Here is a 23,187-nt window from a genome sequence, read left to right on the forward strand (position 1 = left end):
GTAGGGAACCATGAGGGTGTTAATAATAATTTTAAACATTTACAGATTGCTTAATACATGCCAGAGGTTTACATGTATAGCAGTATAAAATTTATAGTCATGATACAGGTTAGCAGCAGTATAACCTCCTTTACTTCTTTGGAAATAAACTGAACTTGCTCATGACCACACTGCCCCATTTATGCTCAGTAGAAGGAAACACTTAATCTTGTCACTTCCAGAATTATAATACATTGGTTCCCTGGCCTATGAAATGAGGGCTATTATGGTGAGGAAGGCCAAACAGAAGCTACCAGAATTCCATCTATACAGAAGAATAGGAAATCAAAAGCAGTACCAGATCTTGCAGGGTTTGCAGAGATTATTGCCAGCATGAAAGACTTAAAGGATGCAGGGTGGTAGTTCCCGCCACATCCCCATTCAACTTGCTTATTTGGCCTGTGAAAGGACAACTGGATCTTGGGGCATGACAGTGAATTATTGTATGTTTAGCCAGATGGTGATTCCAATTAAGCCACTGTACCAGACGTGGCTTCATTGCTTGAGCAAATTGACACATCCCCTTGGTACCTGACATGCAACTATTGATCAGGGAAATGCTTTTCTCCATCCCTGTCAATAAGGCTCACCAGAAGTTGTTTGCTTTCACTGCCAAGGCTAGCAATACACTTCCACTGTCCCATCTCAGGGGTATAGTAACTCTCCAGCCCTGACTACAGTTTAGTTCACAAAGATATCGATTGCCCTCTCTCTCCACATAGTATCATGTGGGCTCATTACATAGGTGACTTTTTGCTGGTTAGGTCTAGTGGACAAGAAGTAGTAACTACTCCAGTACATTTGTGCCAGAGGGTATTAATCCAACAAAAATCTAGTGCCTTCTCCCTCAATGAAATTTCTAGAGCTTCAGTCATGTGGGATATGTCAAGATATCCCTTATATGGTAAAGGAAAAGTTGCATCTAGCTGCTGCTACAACCAAAACAGAGTCACATGCCTAGTACACGTCTTTAAATTTTGGAAGCAACATAGGTTTCAGTTGGGTGTGTTAGTCTGGCCCATTTACTGCGTAACCTGAAAAGCTGCAAGATTTGAGAGAGGCCCAGAACAGCAGAGGCTATACCAGGTCCAGTTGCCTATGCAAACTGCTCTGCGATTTGGGCCACGTGATTTTGCAGATCCATTGATGTTTAAAGTGTTAGTGACAGACACAGATGCTGTTTGAGTCATTGGCAGGTAGGTCCCTGTAGGTGAATCACAGCACAGACCTTTAAAATTTTGGAGTAAAGCCCTGCTATCCTCCACAGTCAGCTACTCCCCTTTTGAGAAATATCTCTGGACCTGCTACTGGGCTTTAGTAGAGACTGAATATTTAACCATGGACCATCAAGTTACCATGCAACCTGAACTGAAGTGTAATCTGATCACCCAAGTCATAAAATGCGCAGCAGCACCCTATAATGAAATGAGAATAGTACATATGTGATTGGGCCCAAATGGACCCTGAAGGCACAAGTGACATGAAGTAACCCAGCTGGTGTGGCTCAGTTGGTTGGGCATCTTCCCACGAAGTGAAAGGCCTCAGGTTTCCTGGTCAGGGCGCATGCCTGGGATGCAGGCCCAGTCCCCATTTGGGGCCATGCAAGAGGCAACTGATCAATGTTTCTCTCCCTTTTTCCCTCCCTTCCTCTCTCTCGAAACATAAATAAAAACTTTAATAAAAAAAAAAGTAACCCAAATACCCATGATCCTTACTCTTGCTATAGTATCTTCTCTCGCCCAAGCTGTACCTATGGCCTGATGGGGAGCTCCCTATGATTTTGTTTACGGATCCTTCTGCTCAATATGTAAGGTACCACCTGCACATGGACAGCTGCAGCACTATAGCCCCATATTTGTGACATCCCCGAGGGACAGTGCTAAAAGAAAATTCTCGCAGTAAGCAGAACTTTCGGCAGTGCACCTGGTTATTCATTTTGCGGTGAGATTATGACCAGATATGAGATTATATACTAATCATGGGTTCTGGCCAATGATTTGACAGCTCAGAGACATGCAAAATTGGTGACAAAGAAACTTGGGGAAGAGGTATGTAGATAGACCTCTCTGAATGGGCAAAAAAATGAAGATATTTATTTGTGTCCTGCGTGAATGGTCACCACAGGATAACCTCAGCAGGAGAGGATTTTATAATCAAGTGAATAGGGTGACTCACTCTGTGGCTATTATTCAGCCTCTCTCCGCAAACACCCCTGTCATCATTCAATGGGCTCATGGACAAAGTGGCCGTGGTGGCAGGGATGATGGTTATGTGCAGGCTCAGCTACATGGACTTCCACTCACTAAGTCTCACCTAGACACAGCTGCTGCTGGATGTTTAATCCATCAGCAGCAAAGACTAACACTGAGCTGCCACTATGACGACCGTCCCCAGGGTGATCAATCAGCTACCTGGTGACAGGTTGATTACATCAAACCACTTCCGTCATGGAAAGGGCAGCATTTTGTTCTTACTGGAATAAACACTCTGGATACAGATTTGCCTTCCTTGCACTCAGTGTTCTTGCCAAAACCACCATCAGCTTGGTATGCCACACAGTGTTGCCTCTGCTCAAGGGACTCATTTCCCAGCAAAAGAAGTGCAGCAAGGAGCCCATGCTCATGGAATTCACTGGTCTTACCATAATCCCCCTGACCCCCTGAAGCAACAGCCTTGATGGAGCAGTGGGAAGACCTTTTGAAAAATCAGTTTTGGCACCAGCTAGGTGACAGTACCTTACAGGGCCGGGGCAAGGTTCTCTACAAGGCTGTATACACTCTTAATTAGCATCCAATATATGGTACTGTTTCTCCTTAAAGCCAAAATTCATAGTAAAGGGTAAAGGGGCTGAATGTAAGGTGACCGAAGATGAATTGATTTTGGGTGGTGGGCTCGCAATGCAGTATACAGGTCACGTATCCTAGAAGTGTACACTAGAAACCTATATGACCCTATTAACCAATGTCACCCCAATAAATTTAATAAAAAATTACAGATCCATAAATCAAGAACTGAAAATAGGAGTGTTACCACTCACTATTACTCTAGCGACAATTTTTGCTTCCTGTTCCCATTACTTTATGCTCTGCTGGCCCAGGGTTCTTCGTTCCAAAGGGAGGAATGCTCCCCGTAGGAGACACAACAATGATTCCATTGAACTGAAAGTTAAAACGGCTGCTTAACTTTTTTTGCAGGGCGCTTTGGACTCATCATGCCTCTAAATCAACAGGCAAAGAAGGGAGTTACTGTGCAGGCTGAGGTGATTGATCCTGACTACCAAGGGGAAATTGAATTGCTACTTCACAAGGGAGATAAGGAAGAGTATGTCTGCAATGTAACAGACACTTTAGGATGTCTTTTGGTGTTACCATGTCTTATAATTAGGGTCAATGGAAAACTACAAGAATCCAATCCAGGCAGGACTAATAGACCAAACCCCTTCCAAAAGAACGTTTAGGTCCCTCCACCAGGTAAAGGACCAAAACTGGCTGAGCTGTTTGATGAGATCAAAAGGAATACAGATAGGTAATGGAAGAAGTTAGGTATAAATACTAGCTAGCCACAACCATGTGACCAGCTAAAAAAATGAGGACTATAATCAGTATTCCTCCTTATTTTGTTATAAATATGGTTGTGTGTATTTGTATATAGTAAGCAAATCTTTATAGTCCTTGCTCTCTTATTCCCTTATCATGTGAAATAAGGTACGGGTCCAGCAGAAGTAACACCTGCTTGAGTGTAGTTGGTAGGGTTATAATACAGGTGTAATAATTTATAGTTTTAATTTGAACATTTCACCTAAAATGTCATATGGTGATTATGATTATGTTATAGAATTACATGCTTATGATTTTGTAATAAAATAGGGGTGTTATTTGTGCTGGATCCTATATATTAACTAATTATCATAATATTTAACTTGTTAATCTTACATCATAGTTTTTGTTATAGAATATCAAGAAGAGTGCCTCTCACTCAAGGACTTCACCTGTTTTTCTGGGGAAGGGTTAGTGCATTTTCAGTGTGCAGGACACTTATATCATGTTAGGTGCAATTATGACCTTATATTGTTTTCTTTTGGAGATTAATTTAAGGAGAGGTGTATGTGTGCTAAGTTAAAAAGGGATTTGTGATGACTAATTATTTGTCACAACTCAACTGAACTAAAGATGCTCAGATAGTTGGTAAAACATTATTTTTTGTTGTGTCTGTGAGAGCATATTTGGATGAAGGTGACATTTGAATTGGTACGCTAAGGCTGATTGCTCTCCCCAATAGGGTGGGCCCCATCTAATCTGTTGGAAGCTTGCATAGAACGAAAGACAGGGTAAGAGAGAATTCACTGTCTATACACAACTGCATAAGCTAGAACATTATTTTTCCTGCCTTTGGACTGGGAATTGCACCATTGGCTCTTTTGATTTTCAGATCTTTGGACTCAGACTGGATCTATACCACCAGCTTTCCTGTGTTTCCAGCTTGCAAACAGAAGATTGTAGAACTCTCAACTTCCATAATTATGTAATCCAATTTCTTATAATAAATAATTACATAAGTACGTGTGTGTGTCTCTGTGCACATACACATATTCTGTTTCTGTGGAGAAGCCTGACGATTTGGGACAATTTTCTTCAGATCGTGAACTAAGTCATTTTCAAATTCAAACTCCCATCTAGCTTTTTATCCCTCTTGAGGATTTTCTTCTCACATTTCTCCCTTCAGTAGTGTCTAGATGCAAAGAAAATAAAACCCTGGCTCTACCAAGTTCTAGCTATGTGACCCTAAATTTGCTGTGCCTAGTTGTCTCATCTTTAAAATAGAGATAATCATACTAGCACTCTCATAGGTTGTTACTAAAATTAAATTAGATAAAGCATGTCTAAGCATTAGAATGCTTAGAACTAGTTCTATCACACACTAACTGCTCAGTAAATGTTAGCCATTATTGTTATAGTGGAAGAGAGGCTTCTAGTTTTCTTGATGCCCTCTGGTCCTTATGTGATATAAAAGCAAAGTCAAAGGAAAGAACAACGAATATATAATCCAACATGGATGACCCTGAAAAACATGCTACTTTTAAAAAACCAGATGTAAAATATCCCATGTATAAGTTTGTTTATATGAAATATCCAGAAAAGGAAAATCCTTTCATTCCCTTCGCTGTATATTTCTGAGTCAGGGTTGGCCACAAGAGAAGTCTGCTCAAAACTTTCATGGTGGAAAATTTTTAAAAGCTGCTATTTTTGTGTTTTAAAGTTCACTGTAGGGTACCAGTCAGTGTGGCAGCTCATAGTTGTTGCTGATGTTCTAGCTTACCTTATTGGTGTGGGAGACTACCAAGTCCACAGTTTCTCCAGTTCTCCCAACATCTCTTCTTAGTGTCCTGGGCAAAGTATATGTGAAAATCCATGGCAAAGAATACCAATGTCTCCAGTAGGTTCTTCGCACTATTGAGGTTCCAGTTGTCCTTATGAAACCCAGTTTGTTCTCATGGGTTCCATTCATCATTGCAAATTCTACTTTGTTCTTGCCCTCCTCCAGTTCTTATTCTGCTCACTTCAACTGAGCAGCCAGCTAACCTACAGTAACTTTAAGCCCAAAACTAGGTACAAAGGCTACACAGCCTGGCATAGACTTCTCGACTAGTTTCTCTATTTGTGTCAGGTCTAATCCATATATAATAAATTCCTTATTCTACACAACTCATAGTTGCTCCTCTTCTCCGAATGAACCCTGTCTGACTCAGAAACCATGGCAACTATGCTGGCAAGAGGTAAATACAATTTTTATTTAGCATTTACTTTGTCTCATATGCTGTGCTAGGTACTTTGCACAATTTTTCCCATTTTTATTTTCACAGAAATACCATAAACTAGGCATTAATTTCACCAGTTTTACTGATAAGGGAAATGAGAGTGGTAAAGCATGAATTTTGGATTTATTCAGATCCTCTTATTTGAAGCCCAGAGATTATTTTTTATTTTTTGCAACTATTTGCCAAACTTTTATTCTCTAAAGATGAAAATGGAGTCTCTTCATAATTTTAGAAAGCAAGATAAACTATATATGTTACTTATTTGCTCTGCCAGTTTATTTTTTTCTAAAATTAAAAAAAAAAGCGTAAGGTTCAGAAATTAGTGTTTCAAAAATAACCACAGACCTCTGCTTCTGGATCTTCTTCCTCGTAAATATTGCATGTCTTTAATTGAGGAGAACTCTTCACCTTGTTCACCAAGGAATACAGCAATTTTATTTCCAATCAGAAGTTATTTTTCATCATTATATCAAAGCCTTTGAGAATGTTAAAAAATGCAAGTTGTCATCTAATGTAATACTGCAAAGAGAGTTTCAAATGCATTTTGTCCTAGTTACCTTTAACAAGTATCTAGGCTAACTGAAACCAAAAAGTAAAAATTTTTTTGCCCTTTTAATTGTCCTCAAAACCTAGTATGTCACCGCCCCCCCCACATACACCCCCTCTAAGAAGAATGAAAATCAAACTGCATTCTTATTTTATTTTATTTATTTATTTCTAGAGAGGGGGGAAGGGAGTGAGAAATAGAGGGAGAGAAATAGCAATACATAGTTGCCTTTCCCATGCTCCCTACTGGGGACCTGGCATGCAACCCAGGCAGGTGGCCTGATTGGGAATCCAACCGGTAACCCTTTGGTTCCCAGACTGGTGCTCAATCCACTGAGCCACACCAGCCAGGGCTACATTCTTATTTTTAAGCTGCCAAGAAAATGTTTAAAAAAGACACAAAGGCGTGGGTCCAAGAACACATAGTGATTTTTCACTATCATATTCTGTGTTCTCTCACTGTGACTATATATACACACACACGACTCATGTTTTCATCAGAACTGCAGTATTATTCAAATATGCAATTAAACATATCAAATTAAATGTTAAATTAAATAAATCAAATATATGCAGTTAAATGAACTACAAATGTTCCTGGTGTTTCCAATTTACTTTATCAATTTCAAAGACTCAAAGAGATAGTACAGTATCGGGACCAACCTGACCTGCACATTATAGTATGAATCATTCCTAATGTAGAATTTCAATCATATTTCCCTTTTCAGATGCTCTACAATTATCTCCAAATATCAATGTAATCCAATTAAAAGTCCTAATAAAAATCTTATAGGCCCTCTAGAATTTAACCCCACCAACTTGCTTTCTTCTGCATTCTAGCCCACGTTTTTTTGCATTCCAGTGAAAGATAATTCCACTTAGGAATCTTTCGTTAGTTTACTCCTCTCACTGAAGTACTCTTCCAACCCCTCTTACCTGATTATGCGCACCAGCCATTTCAAAACATCATTCTTTATTTGCAATATGCATGATAAAGTGTAGTATGAACATTAAAAAGTCCTTACAACTAAAACAAAAGAATCAAATGCAAAATTCAAAACATTCAAATTCTCAATAACCATAGGCAAAGCTACCTGGTCATTAATAATTAAAATTTTCAAATTAAAACATAGATGTCCAAACCAGTAAAATTAACCAAAATTTATAATGCTGATCATGTCCAGTGCTGCTGAGTGTGGGGGCCTCACCCTTAAAAACCCTTAGCAGGCAAGTTTTTCATGCATGTGATAACTCATAAAATATACCACTTTAGCCATTTTGAAGTATACCTTTCGTGGCATTTAGTACAGTCATGGCGTTGTGCAACCATGACCACTCTCTGCAGTTTCTGCACTATTAAGCAGTCTCCTCCTGTTCCTGTCAATCACTGCTCTGCTTTCAGTCTCTATGGATTTGCGCATTCTGCACATTTCACATCGAAGGAATCATACAATATGTGGCTTTTTGTGTCTGATTTACCTCACTTAGCATAAAGTTGTCAAGGTTCATCACATTGGAGCAGGTGTCAGTGCTTCATTCCTTTTTATGGATGAATAATATGCCAGTGTATGGATGGACCCAATTTTGTCGATCCACTCATCAGTTGCTGGGTGTTTTGAGTTGTTTCCATCTTTTGGTTAGTATGTGTAATACTGCTATGAACATTTTTCTGTAGGTTTTTGTTCGAAAACTTCTTTTTAATTCTTTTGGGTATATACCTAGTAGTGTAATTACTGGGTCATATAACTCTATGTTTAACTTTTGAGGAACTGCAGACTATTTTCCATAGTGGCTCCACAACTTTACATTTCCAACAGCAGCGTATGAGGGTTTCCTTTCTTCACACATTTGCCAAAACTTAATTGTTTTTAAATTATAGCCGCCCTAGTGGGTATGAAGTGGCATTTCATTGTAGTTTTGATTTTTATTTCCCAAATGATCAATGATACTGGGCTTCCTTTCATGTGCTGTTGGCCATTTGTATATTTTCTTTGAAGAAATGTGTATCACAGTGTTTTGCCCATTTTTTATTACGTTGTCTTTTTGTTGTTGAGTTGTAGGACTTCTTTAAGTATTATGTACACTAGACCCTTATCAGAATAATAATTTGCAAGTATTTTCTTCCATTCTGTGAGTTATCTTTTCACTCTTTGGATACCATCCTTTAATATACAAAACTTTAAAACCTTGGTGAAGTTTAATTTATTTCTTTGTTGATCGTGCTTTTGGTGTTATATGTAAGAAACCGCTGCCAAATCAAAGTTCTGACAGACTTATTCATATGTTTTCTTCTAAAAAATTATAGCTTTAGTTCTTATATTTAGGTCTTCAGTCTATTTGAGTTAATTTTTTATATATGGTGTGAGATAGGGTTCAATTTCATTCCTTTGTATGTGAATATTCAGTTGTTCCAGTACCATTTGTTGAAGAGGCTATTCTTTCTCCATTGAATGGTCTTGACACTCCTGTTAAAAATTAGTTGACCATTATTTGTGGGTTCACTTCTGGAACTTCAATTTTATTCCATTTATCCTTATGCCAGTACCTCTGTTTTGATTACTGTAGCTTTGTAGGAAGTCTTTCTTTCTTTCTTTTTCTCTTTCTTTCCTTTCTTCCTCCCTTACTTTCTTTCTTTCACATTGGTTCATAAAATTTTATAGGTTTCAGGGGCATAATTCTATAATATATCACCTGTGTATTGCATTGTATGTTCACCACCCTGAGTCAAGCTTCCTTCCATCACCATTTATTCCTACTTTATCCTCTTCGACCATCCCCCACTCCCCTTTCCCTTTGCTAATCACCATTATTTCTTTTTAATTTGGATGTCCTTTTTTTCCTTGCTTAATTGCTCTCTCTAAAACTTCCAGTACAGTGTTCCAGTGTTGAATAAAGTGAAAATGTGCATCCTTGTCTTGTCCTTTGTCTTAGTGGGAAAGCTTTTAGCCTTTCACCATTGAATATTATGTGAGCTGCGGGTTTTTCACAATGCCCTCTATTATGCTGAGAAAGTTCCCTTCTATTCCTAGTTTGTTGAGTGGTTTTTGTTTTGTTTTGTTGTTTTTGTTTTGGTCAACTGCTTTTTCTGCATCAATTGAGATGATTTGTGTTTCCCCCTTTCATTCTATTAACAGCGTGCATTATACTGTTTGGTTTCTTTCCTTTAAAAAAAAAAAACTATTTATTGAATTTCTTAGGGGTGACACTTGTTAATAAAATTATATGTTTCAGGTGTACAATTCAGGTGTATATTGTATTGTGTGTTCACCACCCCAAGCCAAGTTTTGTTCCATCACCATTTGTACATCTATACCGTCTTCTACCTTCCCCACCTCTCTTTCCATAATCACCATATTGTTTTGTGTCTATGAGTTTTCTTTCTCTGCTTAATCTCTTTACCTTTTTCACTCAGCTCCCAAACTTCTCCCTTCTAACAGCTGTCAGTCTGCTCTCTATCTATGAGTCTGTTTCTATTTTGTTTGTTTATTTTATTCATTAGACTCCACATATGAGTGAAATCATGGTATTTGTCTTTCTCTGACTGGCTTATTTCACTTAGCATAATATTCTCTAGGTCCATCCATGCTGTCGCAAAAGATAAGATTTCTTTCCTTTTTTCACAGCCAAGTAGTGTTCCATTGTTCAAAACATCATTAATCATCTTTTCTTTAGAGCACCAAAGATTAACATTCCTGTGTAGCTAAATGGAAGACCAGGAAGTTTGGAGTTTATTTTGTAACCAGTGAGAAGAAACTAGAGGTAATTAACTAAGGAGTAACACAATATGCTTAAAAATTTCTTTTCTACACAGACCTGGCTCAAGTAAAAGGATACATTTTTGAGAAAAGTAATTTAAATTTTGAGCTAATGTAAATAAAGAAAAACATTCCTGTGTAGCTAAATGGAAGACCGGGAAGTTTGGAGTTTATTTTGTAACCAGTGAGAAAAAACTAGAGGTAATTAAGCAAGGAGTAACATAATATGCTTAGAAATTTCTTTTCTTTTCAATACAGACCTGGCTCAAGTAAAAGAATATGTTACAGAGAAAAGTACTTTAAATTTTGATCTGGCATTGATTTAGACCATAAGTAAAGGTCACTTAAGATATCTTATTCAAAATGTAAGGTAAACTCTGTACTTAACTGTATTTTCAATTTTCTTATTGTGACAAGATATTTCTTGATATAATTTCCACTAAAATTCTAGCTGTAGTCTCCCTTTATCCATGCTTTCGCCATCTGCAGTTTCAGCTATGCCTCTGTCAACCATGGTCCAAAAATATTAAATGGAGTATTCCAGAAATAAACAACTAATAAGTTTTAAATTGCATGCTGTTCTGAGTAGTGTGATGAAATCTCCATCCCGCCTGGGAAATGTCTCATCCCTTTTCTGCTATAGTATCACAGAACCTCTGTTCAAATAACCTTTATTTTACTTAATAATAGCCCCAAAATGCAAGAATAGTGATGGTATTATGTTTCCTTAATTTTTCACATTCATTGGAGTTTTGTGTGGCTCTCTTTGTATTTGAAGTAGTAACCTCCTCCAGTCTTCACTGCCTTCAGGGGGAAAAAAACCCAAAAACCAAAAAACCCTTCAATCAGCCCTGCTAGATTCTGAGGCTGTCTCTGACCTTCTATGGACACATGCTCTTGCTCCCTCTTGTGACAGAATTCTTAAGCTTGTATCCCTCTCTCTATCCTACAGTGCACCAGGCTGAGTGCTGACAGCCTTTCTTTTGTTTTCCCAAAGGTGGTGCTACAGCGCAAGTTTGTGGTCTCTCACTTTCCTGCAGAGTTGGGCCTGCTTTTCAGGCATACCCACTACCGCATTCATTCAGGTTGTGTCACCTTGGACAGCGCATGCAAGGTGCTGGCCACAGAGTGTGTGAGTGTGGGTGAGGCACATGAAGTACTAGAGTTGCCCATGGGCCAATGGGGTGATCCACAGGTGGGGCTTTCCAGCAGTTCACTGGTGGGCTTCCTAATGGAGTCCACCAAGCAGTTAATAGGATTCCTGTCTGTTTAATGCCTTTCAAGAATCCTATGTGCCACTCCCCCAGTCTTTCCTCATGCTCCAGTCATGGCGATTTCCTCTTAGCATTCTGGATGGAGCAAGAGAGAATTGAGCCTCCTTATCACCATCCGTACAGCTGGGGAAGCTGGGTGCTCACTTACATGCTCCCTGTCTCCCCCACAGGAGAAATAATGGCCCGAAGAAGATCACTCTTGGCCCTAACCTGTGCTGCCTTGGAGGAGACGTGACTTAGGTAAAGTCAAACTGTTCCATTTACCCATTCCAATGTGTTCAAACTCTGGGGTTTCTTTTTCTTTTTCTTTTTCTCCAGTGGAGTGCTAGGTCCTCTCCTGTGGGAGCCTGGACTTTAGCAAAGGGTCTATTGTCCATGGGCGATTGTCAAAGTAAGCGTTGTACAGGGAGTCCTGAACAGAGATCAAGTGTAGCTGGAGCCGGTTCATGGGTCACTTCAGTGCCCACAGCCAGGACTGAAGCCTGTCTGCCTATTACTTGATGCACTGGTTATTTGGTGAATGGTGCTGGATACCAGTTTCCACAAGGGCATTTCTGTTCATGGATGGATGCCAAAATATTGGCTGTTGTGGAGAGGGGCAGAAATAAGGGACATCACTCTACCTTGGTTTAAAATATATTTTAACATCTGATAAATAAAGTTATCTTATTGCTTTTTATTTTAGAATTTTGCTGGCTAGTCTCTCTTATCTGTGGTGAATTGGGATTGGGATGGATAAAGATGAAACATAAATATTGGGTTATAGGATAGGTATGGTATTCAAAAGGTATATGAACAAAAGTAAGTATAAGGATTGTATTGATACTGGCACTGGCTTCTGTTAGCTTTTACAAGTTTTAAAGAAGAAAAAGACATGCTCAAGTTATTAATCCACATTTTTGTAATTCAGTAGTATTGTTTTAGGTGCTCCTTCTCTCCTGCAGGCTGTATGAAAAGTAGACTCAAGGTCTGATTATAAGAATGTCAGTGCTATGATAAAGATGAAATGTCTAGCCTTTCCAGGACTTCAGTGTCAAAAATGGCCTTATAAGGAAAAGGATGGAATCCTAAGACCCACAGGCAAGCCTGAGACTAGTATGACCAGATTACTCTAAACAGCAGAACAAACCCCTGCCCCTTGTTATAATAGAGCAGTTTCCCCGTAGCTAAAAATCTTTCAAGAACCTCAATTGAAACTTGTACCTCAAAAATAATGCTTATCATCTTTAAGACCTACCATTTGCATTAAGACCCACTCCTCATTACATTGAACAGGGAAATATAGTCCCCGTTGGAGGAAATACAGTTGATCATGATTATTCATGGACTCCAGATTTGAAAATCTGCCTACTCGCTAAAATTCATCTGTAACTCCCAAATCAATATGCATAGCACTTTCATGGTCATTTGCAGTCATGTGCATAGCTGTAAAAAATTTGAGCTGCTTGGTACAGATATCCAGATGAGGGTGAATAAGGCCACACTCCTCCTCCTTGTTTCAGCTCACATACATTAAACAAGTGTCCTTTTTCCAGTTTACCTGCCATGTTTGTTTGTTTGTTTGCTTTTGTGGATTTTTTTCATACCTTGTGCTTCTTGGTGATTTTGCTGTTTAAAATGGCTCCTGAAGGTAGTTATGAAATGCTAGCTAATGTTTCTAAGTGCACAAATACTGTGATGTGCCTTATGGAGAAAATAGGTGTGTTAGATTAGCTTCATTCAGTCAGGAGTAAACAATGTTAATGAATCAACTATATAAATTAAATGAGGTGTCTTTAAATAGCAACACATATAAAACAAGGTTAGATATTGATCAGTTAAGGAAAATGTTATGAACCAAGGCTACCAGAAATCTAACCTTATATTTAACCTAGGAATACTGGTTCAGTGACTTTATAATACATAACTACCTCAGATAACAGGAACTGACCTCAAATAAAAGGAATTTCAGGTCCTGGCTAGAAACTACTTGCAGGAACAAGGGGACCCCCTGTGGGAACAGATTGGTGGTAGTGGATGTAGGGCAGTATAAGACTGGATAGAAGAAATTTCTTTGACATGAGGAATATCCTCCATACCTTTTCATTTAACCATTCAACATTCTGGGAAGGACTTCTGGAGCCAGAGATGGTATTTTGAAGTTTGGACACAATAATGCCTACAAAAATGAGATGGGAATACTAGAAAGGTGTTGGAATGGTACGAAACAAAAGCTCATCTGGCTCCAGGTGGGTGAAATTCGAATAGATAAATGTGAGAGAAGAGAACCTACCACTTGGGAGAGCTTTAGCTTTATTCACTAAAGCAATGAGGAAGCCCCATGAAGGAGGGGGCTCAGGGTTGACAGGAGGAGGCTCCGCCATGAAACTGATTTCAACTTTTTAGTGGAAGAGTTTTTTCCATGCACACTTGTAGCATAAACAAAATTTGACCGTAATTTAATTTGACCATAAATGTAATTTAGGTCTTACATTTATGTACATGATACATTTTGAGTTAATTTTTCTATATAGTGTCATATATGGATCAAATTATTTTTGAGTATGGCTATCTAATTGTGGAACCATTTCTTTAACAACTACTTTTCTCCACTAATATGCAAATTAACCTTGTTGTGCCTTTGTCAAGAATCAATTGAAAATGTATGTATCATTGTCTCTTAGTATTAGAGGTGTCCAACCCATGGCCCACGAGCTGCATGCAGCCCAGGATGGCTGTGAATGCAGCCCAACATAAAATTGTAAATTTACTTAATACATGAGATTCTTCTGTGATTATGTGTCACAATGTATTTAGTGTGTGGCCCAAGGCAACTCTTCTTCCAGTGTGGCACAGAGACACCAAAAAGTTGGATACTCCTGCCTCTCTCTTCGTTCCATTGATCAACTGTATACCAACAGCACATTCTATTGTTTATTGTATATGATAGTTAACTTTTTGTTTCAACTTTGCTGGGCTAAGGAATGGCCAGATAGCTGGTACAACATTATTTCTGAGTGTGTCTATCAGTGTGTTTCCGGAAGAGATGAGCATTTGAATTAGTAGACTGAATAATGTCTCACCGAGGTGAAAGTGTGTCACCCAATCTGTTAAAGGCCTGAATAGAACAAACAAAGTGGAGGAAGGGTGAATTCTTTTTTCTTGAGTTGGGACATCCATTTTTTTCCTGCCCTCCGATAACAAAGCTCCTGGTTTTCAGGTCTTGGAGCTCTGGGACTTATACCACATCAACTCCCTCGGTTCTCAGGCCTTCAGGCTCGGATTAAATTATACTACCAGCTTTCCTGGTTTCTCAAGCTTGCAGTTCTGTTTCTCTGGAAAACTCTAACATCCTGTAGATTTACAATAAATCTTTTGTCAGGTAAATTTTCCCAACCCGGTTCCTCTTTTTCAGAGTTGTTTTAGCTCTTCCAAGTCCTTTGCATTTCCATTTGGATTTAAGAATCAGTATGTCAATTTTATAAAAAACGTACTATAATTTTGCTTGGAATTTCATTGAACTTATAGATAATTTTGGGAGAACTGATATCTTAAAACTGAGTGTCCTGATACATGAACACAGTACATATCTCTCCATTTATTTAGTTCTTCTTTAACTTCTTGCACAATGTTTTATGTTTCAATATATAGATCATGCACATCTTTTCAGATATATTCCTAAGTATTTCATGTATTTTATGCTACTGTTAGTTGCATTTTTAAAATTTCAATTTCCACATTTATTACTAAAACATAAAAATTTAAAGTATGATTTTAAAATAACAACTTGGTATTGTGCAACCTTGCTAAAAACTCATTATTCTGTCTACCACATCAGGCAACTGAGCATTTCTGGCATATTTAACAACAACAAAAAAATCTATGATTTTATGATAAAGTCCACCATACTTTCTAGAGGGGAGATAGTGTAGTCTGTTACAGTTCCACCACTGAGGAGAAATATTTGTCTTTACTAACTCTGTTATAAAGGCTCTGTAGCAAACACTTGTTATGTTATTGAGTATTCAACTTCTATGCCACCTTTTTTTTACAACTGAGAAATTTCTGCTCCCCTACTGATGAACCTCATGAAATTGCTACCAGGCATATCCAACCTTTTGGTGTCTCTGGGCTACACTGGAAGAAAAAGAGTTCTCTTGGGCCACATATTAAATACATAAACATTAACAAAAACAAAAGAAAATCTCATCATGTTTTAAGTGAATTTATGATTTTGTCTTGGGCCACATTCATAGCCATCCTGGGCCGCATGTGGCCCACACACTGTGCGCTGTACACCCCTGACTGGTGTCGCCTTGTTCTGGGTAACAAGTAGAAACATAACACAGGTAGGTCAAAGTAATTCTCTCCCTAGAAACTGAACTGTGGGAAAAGAAACAAGACAGAAAACAATATACTTTTTGTTGTTGTTCTGTTGGCTTTACATTTTGCCTGTGGGATTCCACTCAGAGCTGTGGCTTTGACTCTCATCTTTATACTGTATTCACAACTCTTGTATTGGTCTAACTCCACCTTTGCCTGCTTTTCTTCATCCCCACAAAGATGTCACACTATACCTCAAACTGTGTGTGATTTGTCTTAATGTTTTCAGTTTGTATTGTAGTCCCTATGCAAGAGGTAAGCTACAATTCTACTCTGGTACTAGCTCATTTTTGTTGACTTTGAACAAGACTTAACCACAATCAACTACTTTAGTGTCCTCATCTACATTGGAACACCCAAAAAGATGAACACTGAACTTCAGATAATAAATTTATTATTTAACAAAGGGATTCGAATTTTGCCCAAAAAGAATACTTCGTACTGTACTAGAATGATTTAAACAATTATCATATTTGTAATTTAGTAGCTATAGAAGTTCTTATTTTTGGAAGAATGATTCTGCTCTTTGCCTAATATATAATGTGATATCATTTGGTCTAGGACATAATAATATTGGACGGTAATGAAAAATAGACTACATGGATTACTAGTTATTCAAAATAATCATAATAATATCATGATGGCCAAATTCTCACTTGTACAAATATGATGTAAAATACAACATCAAAACAACATAACCTGGTCATATATTTTTCAAAAATAATCGACCCAACTTTTCTTTTCTGGTCATTGGAAAGGGAAAACAAGTGTTTCTGACACACAGAGGGCTTTTGAGGGGGATTTACTTTAAAAGGACTTGGAAATCAATTTGATAATTTAAGTAAAAACTACAAAAAAAAACAAAAATAACAATTTACTAACTCTTTCCCCTCTTCTGACTCTTGAGTGAAAAAGGAGCCCTAGGAAGAAGAGGGCCAAGGCTCTTTGTTCGTAAGCCTTAGTTTTCTCATCCGCAAAATGGGAATATAAAACCCACTTTCATGAGGATTGAGGTTACATTTGTTTCATACAGTGATACCATATAATCTACTGTTCTGCCACTTACCATTTAAGTGACCTTGGCCCTGTTACTTATTTCTTTGAATTTTTGTTTTGCTCGTTTGAAAAATGGGGTTAATGTGTTTTGCTCAAGTAGGCTTATTGTGGGGATCACATTTAAAAAATGGCATGCTCTTGAATTACTATTTTTATGGTACTTAAAATAGAGTATACATGATATAAATGCTTGTTAAATTAACAGAATTGGTAATAAAAAATAGCACAAAGAGCTCACTGACACACTTCTACAGTTACCATTCTATTTTTGTCAGTAATGAAAAAGACTTTTAAAAAATTCTTAGGGGAAGCCAAGATGGCAGAGGAGGAGGTGGAAGGCACACCAACCTCCTCCCAGGACCAATCTGGAAGTACAATTAAATTATAGAAAAATTATCCTGAATAACCAACTGAACACTAGTTGGAGAGAAGCCTTATAACCAAGGACTTATGGAAGAAACCACATCATCACAACAAGACTGATAGGAAGGGTGGAGGCGTGAGAGGGCTGGCTGGACTCCCATGGGAGACAGCTGATGTTCTGGAGAGATATTTCAGTGGCTGGCCAGGTGTACCCCCTCAGAAGTGTGGAGTCTAAACCCCAAGCGAGGCTCCCCAGCCTAGAACACCAGCACTGAGAAAAGAACCCAAATAACACCTGCCTGAGAAAAGCAGCGGGGTTTCTTTCCACCAGGGAGAAATGGCTCTAGATGCAGAAAGGCTCTTAAAGGGCCAATCAATGCACAAAATTTTGTTTGCAGCCACTTTCCCTGGGCTGTGGCAGAGGGGAGACAGAGTGGACTAGAGGTACGTCAGTAAAGTCTGGGGCTGGTAGCTCTGGGGAGAGAATTAAAGGGTCAACTGCCAGGATCCCTGTGCTGAGTCATTCACCATACAGCAGAAGCCATCTTTTTCAAGCAGAGCACTCCCTCCAAATTGGTGTCAGCCTGAGGGGACGCAATAGCCCCACCTGCAGGAAAATTTCTCACCCCACCCTGTGGAACTTACGCCAGACTGCTTAAGAGTACAGCTGCAGGCTATTTCAATGACAAGCCTAACATAAATCCTGCAGACCAAGGCCATCTCTTGGAGCTCTGAGACTTTAGCTGAGCTCCCCCCTGGCCTGGTGCTGGTGACAGCCAGCCTTGGTGCACAGCTGGTTCTCTGCACACACTCAAGCCCAGTAGAAGGAGCCACAAGCTGTGGGTAACTGATAGCTCCAAACAGGTTGCCCAAGGCCAGTCACAGGCAGCATCTGACCAGAGTCTTGTAGCTCTACCTAATACATAGAAACAAACACAAAGATGCAGCCAAAATAAGAAGACAAGTAACAGGCTCCAAATGAAAGAACAAGAGAATTCTCCAGAAGAAGAACCAAATGAATTGGAGGCAAGCAATTTATCAGATATAGACTTTAGACTAATGATCACAAGTATACTCAACAGCATGAAAATACATAGAAACCATAAAAAAAAAGAATGAGTCAGAAATAAGGAATGCAATATCTGAAATAAATAATACACTGGAAGGAATAAACAGTAGGTCAGGTGAAGAAGATCAAATCAATGATTTGGAGGACAAGGTAGAAAAAAAAACCCAAGCAGAGCAGCAAAAAGAAAAAAGAATATTAAAAAATGAAGAGCTTAAGAAACATCTGGGACAACATTAAGCATAACAGCATCCTCATCATGGGCATACCAGAAGGAGGAGAGAATGAGCAAGGGATCAAGAACCTATCTGAAGAAATAACGACCGAAAACTTCCCTAACCTGGAGGAGGAAAAAGTCACACAAGTCCAGGAAATAAAGAGAGTCCCAAACAAGATGGACCCAAAGGGACCCACACCAAGACTCATCATAATTAAAATGGCAAAGCTTAAAGACAAGGAGAGAATCTTAAAAATTGCAAGAGAAAAGCAGTTAAGTTACCTACAAGGGAGACTGTCATGTGGTTTTTCAAGAGAAATACTTTAGGCCATAAGGATTTGGCATGGAAATATTCAAGATGATGGCAAGCAAGGACCTACAACCAAAGCTACTTTACCCAGCAAGGCTATCATTTAAAACTGAAGGACAAATAAAGAGCTCCCAGACAAGACAGGGATGTCTGCTTTTACCCCTTACTCAGCATAGTACTGGAAGTCCTAGCTGTAGCAATCAGACAAGAAAAAAATAAAAGGCATCCAAATTGGAAAAGAGGAAGTAAAACTGTCTTTATTTGAAGATGACATGATACTGTAGATAGAGAACCCTAAATATTCTGCCAAGAAACTACTAGAACTGATAAATGAATTCAGTAAAGTAGCAGAATCGATATCCAGAGTCAGTTGCACTTCTATATGCCAATAATGAACTATCAGAAAGGGTGTTGGGAAAATTGGAGAGATACATGCGGAAAAATGAAACTAGACCACTTTGTACTCCACACACAAGAATAAATTCAAAATATATTAAAGACTTAAATGTTAGACCCAAAACCATAAAATTCCTAGAAGAAAACATAGGCAGTAAAATTTTGGACTTTGCTTGTAGCAATATTATTTCTAATGTATCTCCTCAGGCAAGGAAAACAAACAAAAAAATTTACAAATAGGACTATATTAAACCAAACAGTTTTTGCACAGCAAAGGAAACTACTAACAAATTAAAAAGGCAACCCACTGAATAGAAGAACATATTCAGCAATGCATCTGTTATGGGGTTAATATCCGAAATTTAAAAAGAACTTAATTAAACTCAACACCAAAAAACCAGACAATCCATTTAAAAAATGGGCAAAGGACCTAAATAAACACTTCTCCAAAAAGGACATACAGATGGCAACTGATATATGAAAAGAAGTTTGATGTCACTAATCATCAGAGAAATGCAAATTAACACCATAATGAGATATCACCTCACCCAAGTCAGAATGGCTATCATAAGTAAATCAACAAACAAGTACTGTCAAAGTGGAGAAAGGGGAATCCTTTTGCACTGCTGGCTGGACTGCAGATTGGTGCACCCACTGTGGAAAGCAGTATGGAGATAGCCCCAAAATTAAAAATGTAACTGCCTTATGACCCAGCGATTCCACTTTTGGGGATTTATATGAAGAAACCTGAAACAACACTGATTGGAAAGAGCATCTGCACCCCTATGTTCACTACAGCATTCTTTATAATAAAAAAGATATGGAAGCAGCCCGTGTCCACCAGCAGATGAGTGGATAACACAACTATGGGACATTTACATAACGGAATACTATCAGCCATAAAAAAAGAAGATAATTTTACTCTTTCCAACAGCATGGATGGACCTGGAGAACATTATGCTAAGTGAAATAAGCCAGTCAGAGAAAAGCAAATGTCATATTATTTCACTCATATGTGGCATCTAATTAATAAACTGAACCAACAAGCAAAATAGAGACAGACTCAGAGAGAGCAGGCTGGTAACTCTGGTGGCAGGTTGGGAGGTTATGGGTGGATGGATGGAGCAAAAAGGAAGAAGGACTCATGGATGTGGACAACAGTGTGATATTTGGGAAGGGCAGTTATAAGGGGGATAAATGGCAATAGAAAAAACACAATTAAAAACTTGTGACATATTTCCTCAGCTTACTTTCAAGTCAACAGGTATCCATTAAACACCTACTGCCTTGGGGACACAAAATAATTTGTGGTCTCTGCCACTTGAGAAGTTAATCTTTTTCTTCCTTTTAAAGAAATATTTTATTTATTTATTTTTAGAGAGAGGGATAGGGAGGGAGAGAAACATCATGTGCGAAGGAAACACTGATGGATGGGTTGCCTCAAGCATGCGCCTCAACCGGAAACCCACAACCCAGACATGAGCCCTGACGAGGTCCCACACGAGACCTTAGGCTTTTAGGGATGACGCTCAGCCATCTGAGCCACGCTAGTCAGTGCAGGAAGTTTGTCTCTCCTATACTAAATACAGAATAAATGCTCACAGCGCAAAGTTCAAAGACACTTGCAACCAAAAATTACGCTGGTGCCACATAAATTACCCGTCAAATAAAGTTACTTGCACATTTAAGTTCTCTAAGGTATTAATAAAAACGCAACTACCAATCGGGAATGCGTTTATTTTGACATCTCCGCAGAAAACTGTTCCATACCACGCCGACCGTCAATAGGCATTCTGCATGAATTGTAAAATTTTCCTGTATCTCTGCCTCGGATGTCTGACAAAACCTGTGAGAGCGATCCGCGAAACCAGGCGAATGAAAACTCGCACTGGAGACCTCATAAGGCTTGTGACTTATGAACTCAGAGAATACCTGCGTCTGCGAGGCGAAGAGAAGCGCCGAACCACGATCGTGTTTACGAACAAGATTGTTTCCGCGGCTAACGCTCACCCAGAGTCGAGAACCAGGGATGTCACCTTATAAGTGATCGACCCCAAAGTGCGGTTCTTTCTGGCAGGGGTTGTGGACAGAAAGCGGCATTAGAGGCGAAAAGCAGCAGCGATGCGGAGCGCAAAGCAACCAAAGTCCCTAGGCTTCCCGTGGCGCCGCTCCGGAGCACTGGAGACGCCAGGCTCTGCGGGGGTGGGCATCCGGACACCAGCTCGGACGACAACATCCGGCTTAGCCGGCCCCAGACCACCCAGTCGGGGGCCCCCCGGCTCCATCTGGGCCTTATCGACCCACCTCTGGAGCCATCCACGTCTCGGGCCTCTTCGTCACTTCCGGCACGCGCGCCAGCCCGCGGAGAGGGACCAGGCCCGGGCACGCGCGCGCGGCTGCTCGGGGGCGCGCAGGAGGGCGGGGCGGGGGAAGGGGGAGTGTCTGCTTGCGGCCACCGGTCGGTCCCGCGGCTGCTACCGCTGCTGTTTGTGCAGCCGCCGGGGCAGGGGAGTTCGCTGAAGCTCCGCGCTCAGAACTGGCCCAGTGTTCCCGCCGGTGCTCAGGGCATCAGCGCCGGGAGGACTCACCGCCCTGACCTGTACTAAAGCGAGAGTTACCTCTGCCTGTGGAGCGGCGGGGACGGCCCCAGCCCCCATTCCCCTCCCTGACCCCTTCATTTTATCGCCCCAGTCATGGGGAACGCGGCGACCGCCAAGAAAGGCAGCGAGGTGGAGAGCGGTAAGTCAAGGGCTGGGTCTGGGGACCCTCCGGACGGGCCGGCGCGGGGCACCGAGCGCCCCTCTGGGTCGGTGCCTCGAGGCCGCGGGCATGGTCCAGGCCTCGCAGCCACGATCCGGAGCTGCTTGAGGGGGCCCTGGGGACCGGCTGCTTTACTGGTCCACTTCCCTCCCCCAGGTCCGGCATGAGGGCTGGGCGCCAAGGGCCACATGGAGAGAGGAGGGAGCGAAGCGGTCCCTGCGATTCCCCCTCTCACTAGGGCGAGGGGGACCCACTCATTCTGAAACACTTCCCCAGATGTGGTTCGGATAAAGAAGTACATTGTGCCATCCCAGCCCTGGCTTTTCCCCGCCCCGCTTCTTTGGGAGCCACAGGTAGTGCTTTGGGCAGAATTGGCTCTTTTCCCTCCATCACCGTTGGAACCCAACCTTATCGCCTGGCTCTTGCAGGTGACGTTAATCCTGAGTGCGAAACTATGTTTTAAAGACCCTCCCTCTTCAGAATAGGAATGGGAAATATGATAAAACTAAACAGGCAACTTTGTCAACTAGAGGGAAAAAAAAAAATGCAGGCTTGCCTTTTCTTAGGACATTCAAGAGTCTGCTACAGTGTGAAACTTAAAGGTCACTCGGAGTTGAAGAGCTTCCAGAATACGGTGGATTTCTTCTGAGATCTGAAAGTGCAGGAAGGCCACACTTTATATCAAACAGTTAAAAGAAACATGAAAATTGAATTTTTGTATGGCTCTATTATATAGTGGGGGCAAAAAAAATTTCCTTCCGCCTTCTAAATTCTTCTAACTGGGCTAGTAAATTAACATGAGGCAGATCAACACGAGAAAATCTCCAAACTTCATACTGATGTACATTGGGGAATACCATAAGATATGAAACCCAAGGCACATTGGGCAGTTGAGGTTTAAATGCCATTTTAGACAAAGGAGAAGTGGGCAGAGGTCTGGGATTTCGAAGGAAAAGTAGGCAATTTACAGGTAGATGAAAAGAGCAAACATGTGGTAAACAAATTCTTTCTGGGCCACCCAGAAACAGTGGGACAGAGGGAAGTCTAACAAATAGGCTCTGCTACATTTCTCCCTGTCTGACACTTTTAGTTTATATTAGGATGCTAAGGTGATGCTCTTTTCCATTAAGCAAGTTTTTCCATCTGAATTCCTTTAAGAGGGTCAAAGGTTCCCTCTGAGTCTTTTTTTTCTATTTATAACCAGCCTAAAATCTATACGCCAAAAGGC

General features: G+C 40.1%; 1 protein-coding gene across 1 annotated transcript; it reads left to right on the forward strand.

Moving 5' to 3' along the window:
* Positions 1-232: 232 nt before the first annotated feature.
* On the forward strand, positions 233-21,805 carry LOC129065605 (uncharacterized; the record flags this gene model as incomplete). Its single annotated transcript, XM_054566847.1, is given in 23 exon segments — positions 233-341; positions 344-394; positions 397-441; positions 444-509; positions 512-582; positions 585-648; positions 651-710; positions 713-830; positions 832-992; positions 995-1,473; positions 1,766-1,849; positions 1,851-1,883; positions 1,885-2,011; positions 2,014-2,052; positions 2,055-2,186; positions 2,189-2,518; positions 2,521-2,580; positions 2,583-2,695; positions 2,698-2,885; positions 3,035-3,088; positions 3,090-3,210; positions 3,212-3,564; positions 21,277-21,805. Coding segments are annotated over 23 exon segments (3,387 nt in total), but the record flags the coding sequence as incomplete, so codon positions are not given.
* Positions 21,806-23,187: the final 1,382 nt, after the last annotated feature.

Source organism: Pteronotus mesoamericanus, unplaced genomic scaffold, assembly GCF_021234165.1.
Source record: "Pteronotus mesoamericanus isolate MK-2021 breed Mesoamerican mustached bat unplaced genomic scaffold, CSHL_Meso_final contig_181, whole genome shotgun sequence".
In the NCBI taxonomy this organism is placed as follows: Eukaryota; Metazoa; Chordata; class Mammalia; order Chiroptera; family Mormoopidae; genus Pteronotus; species Pteronotus mesoamericanus.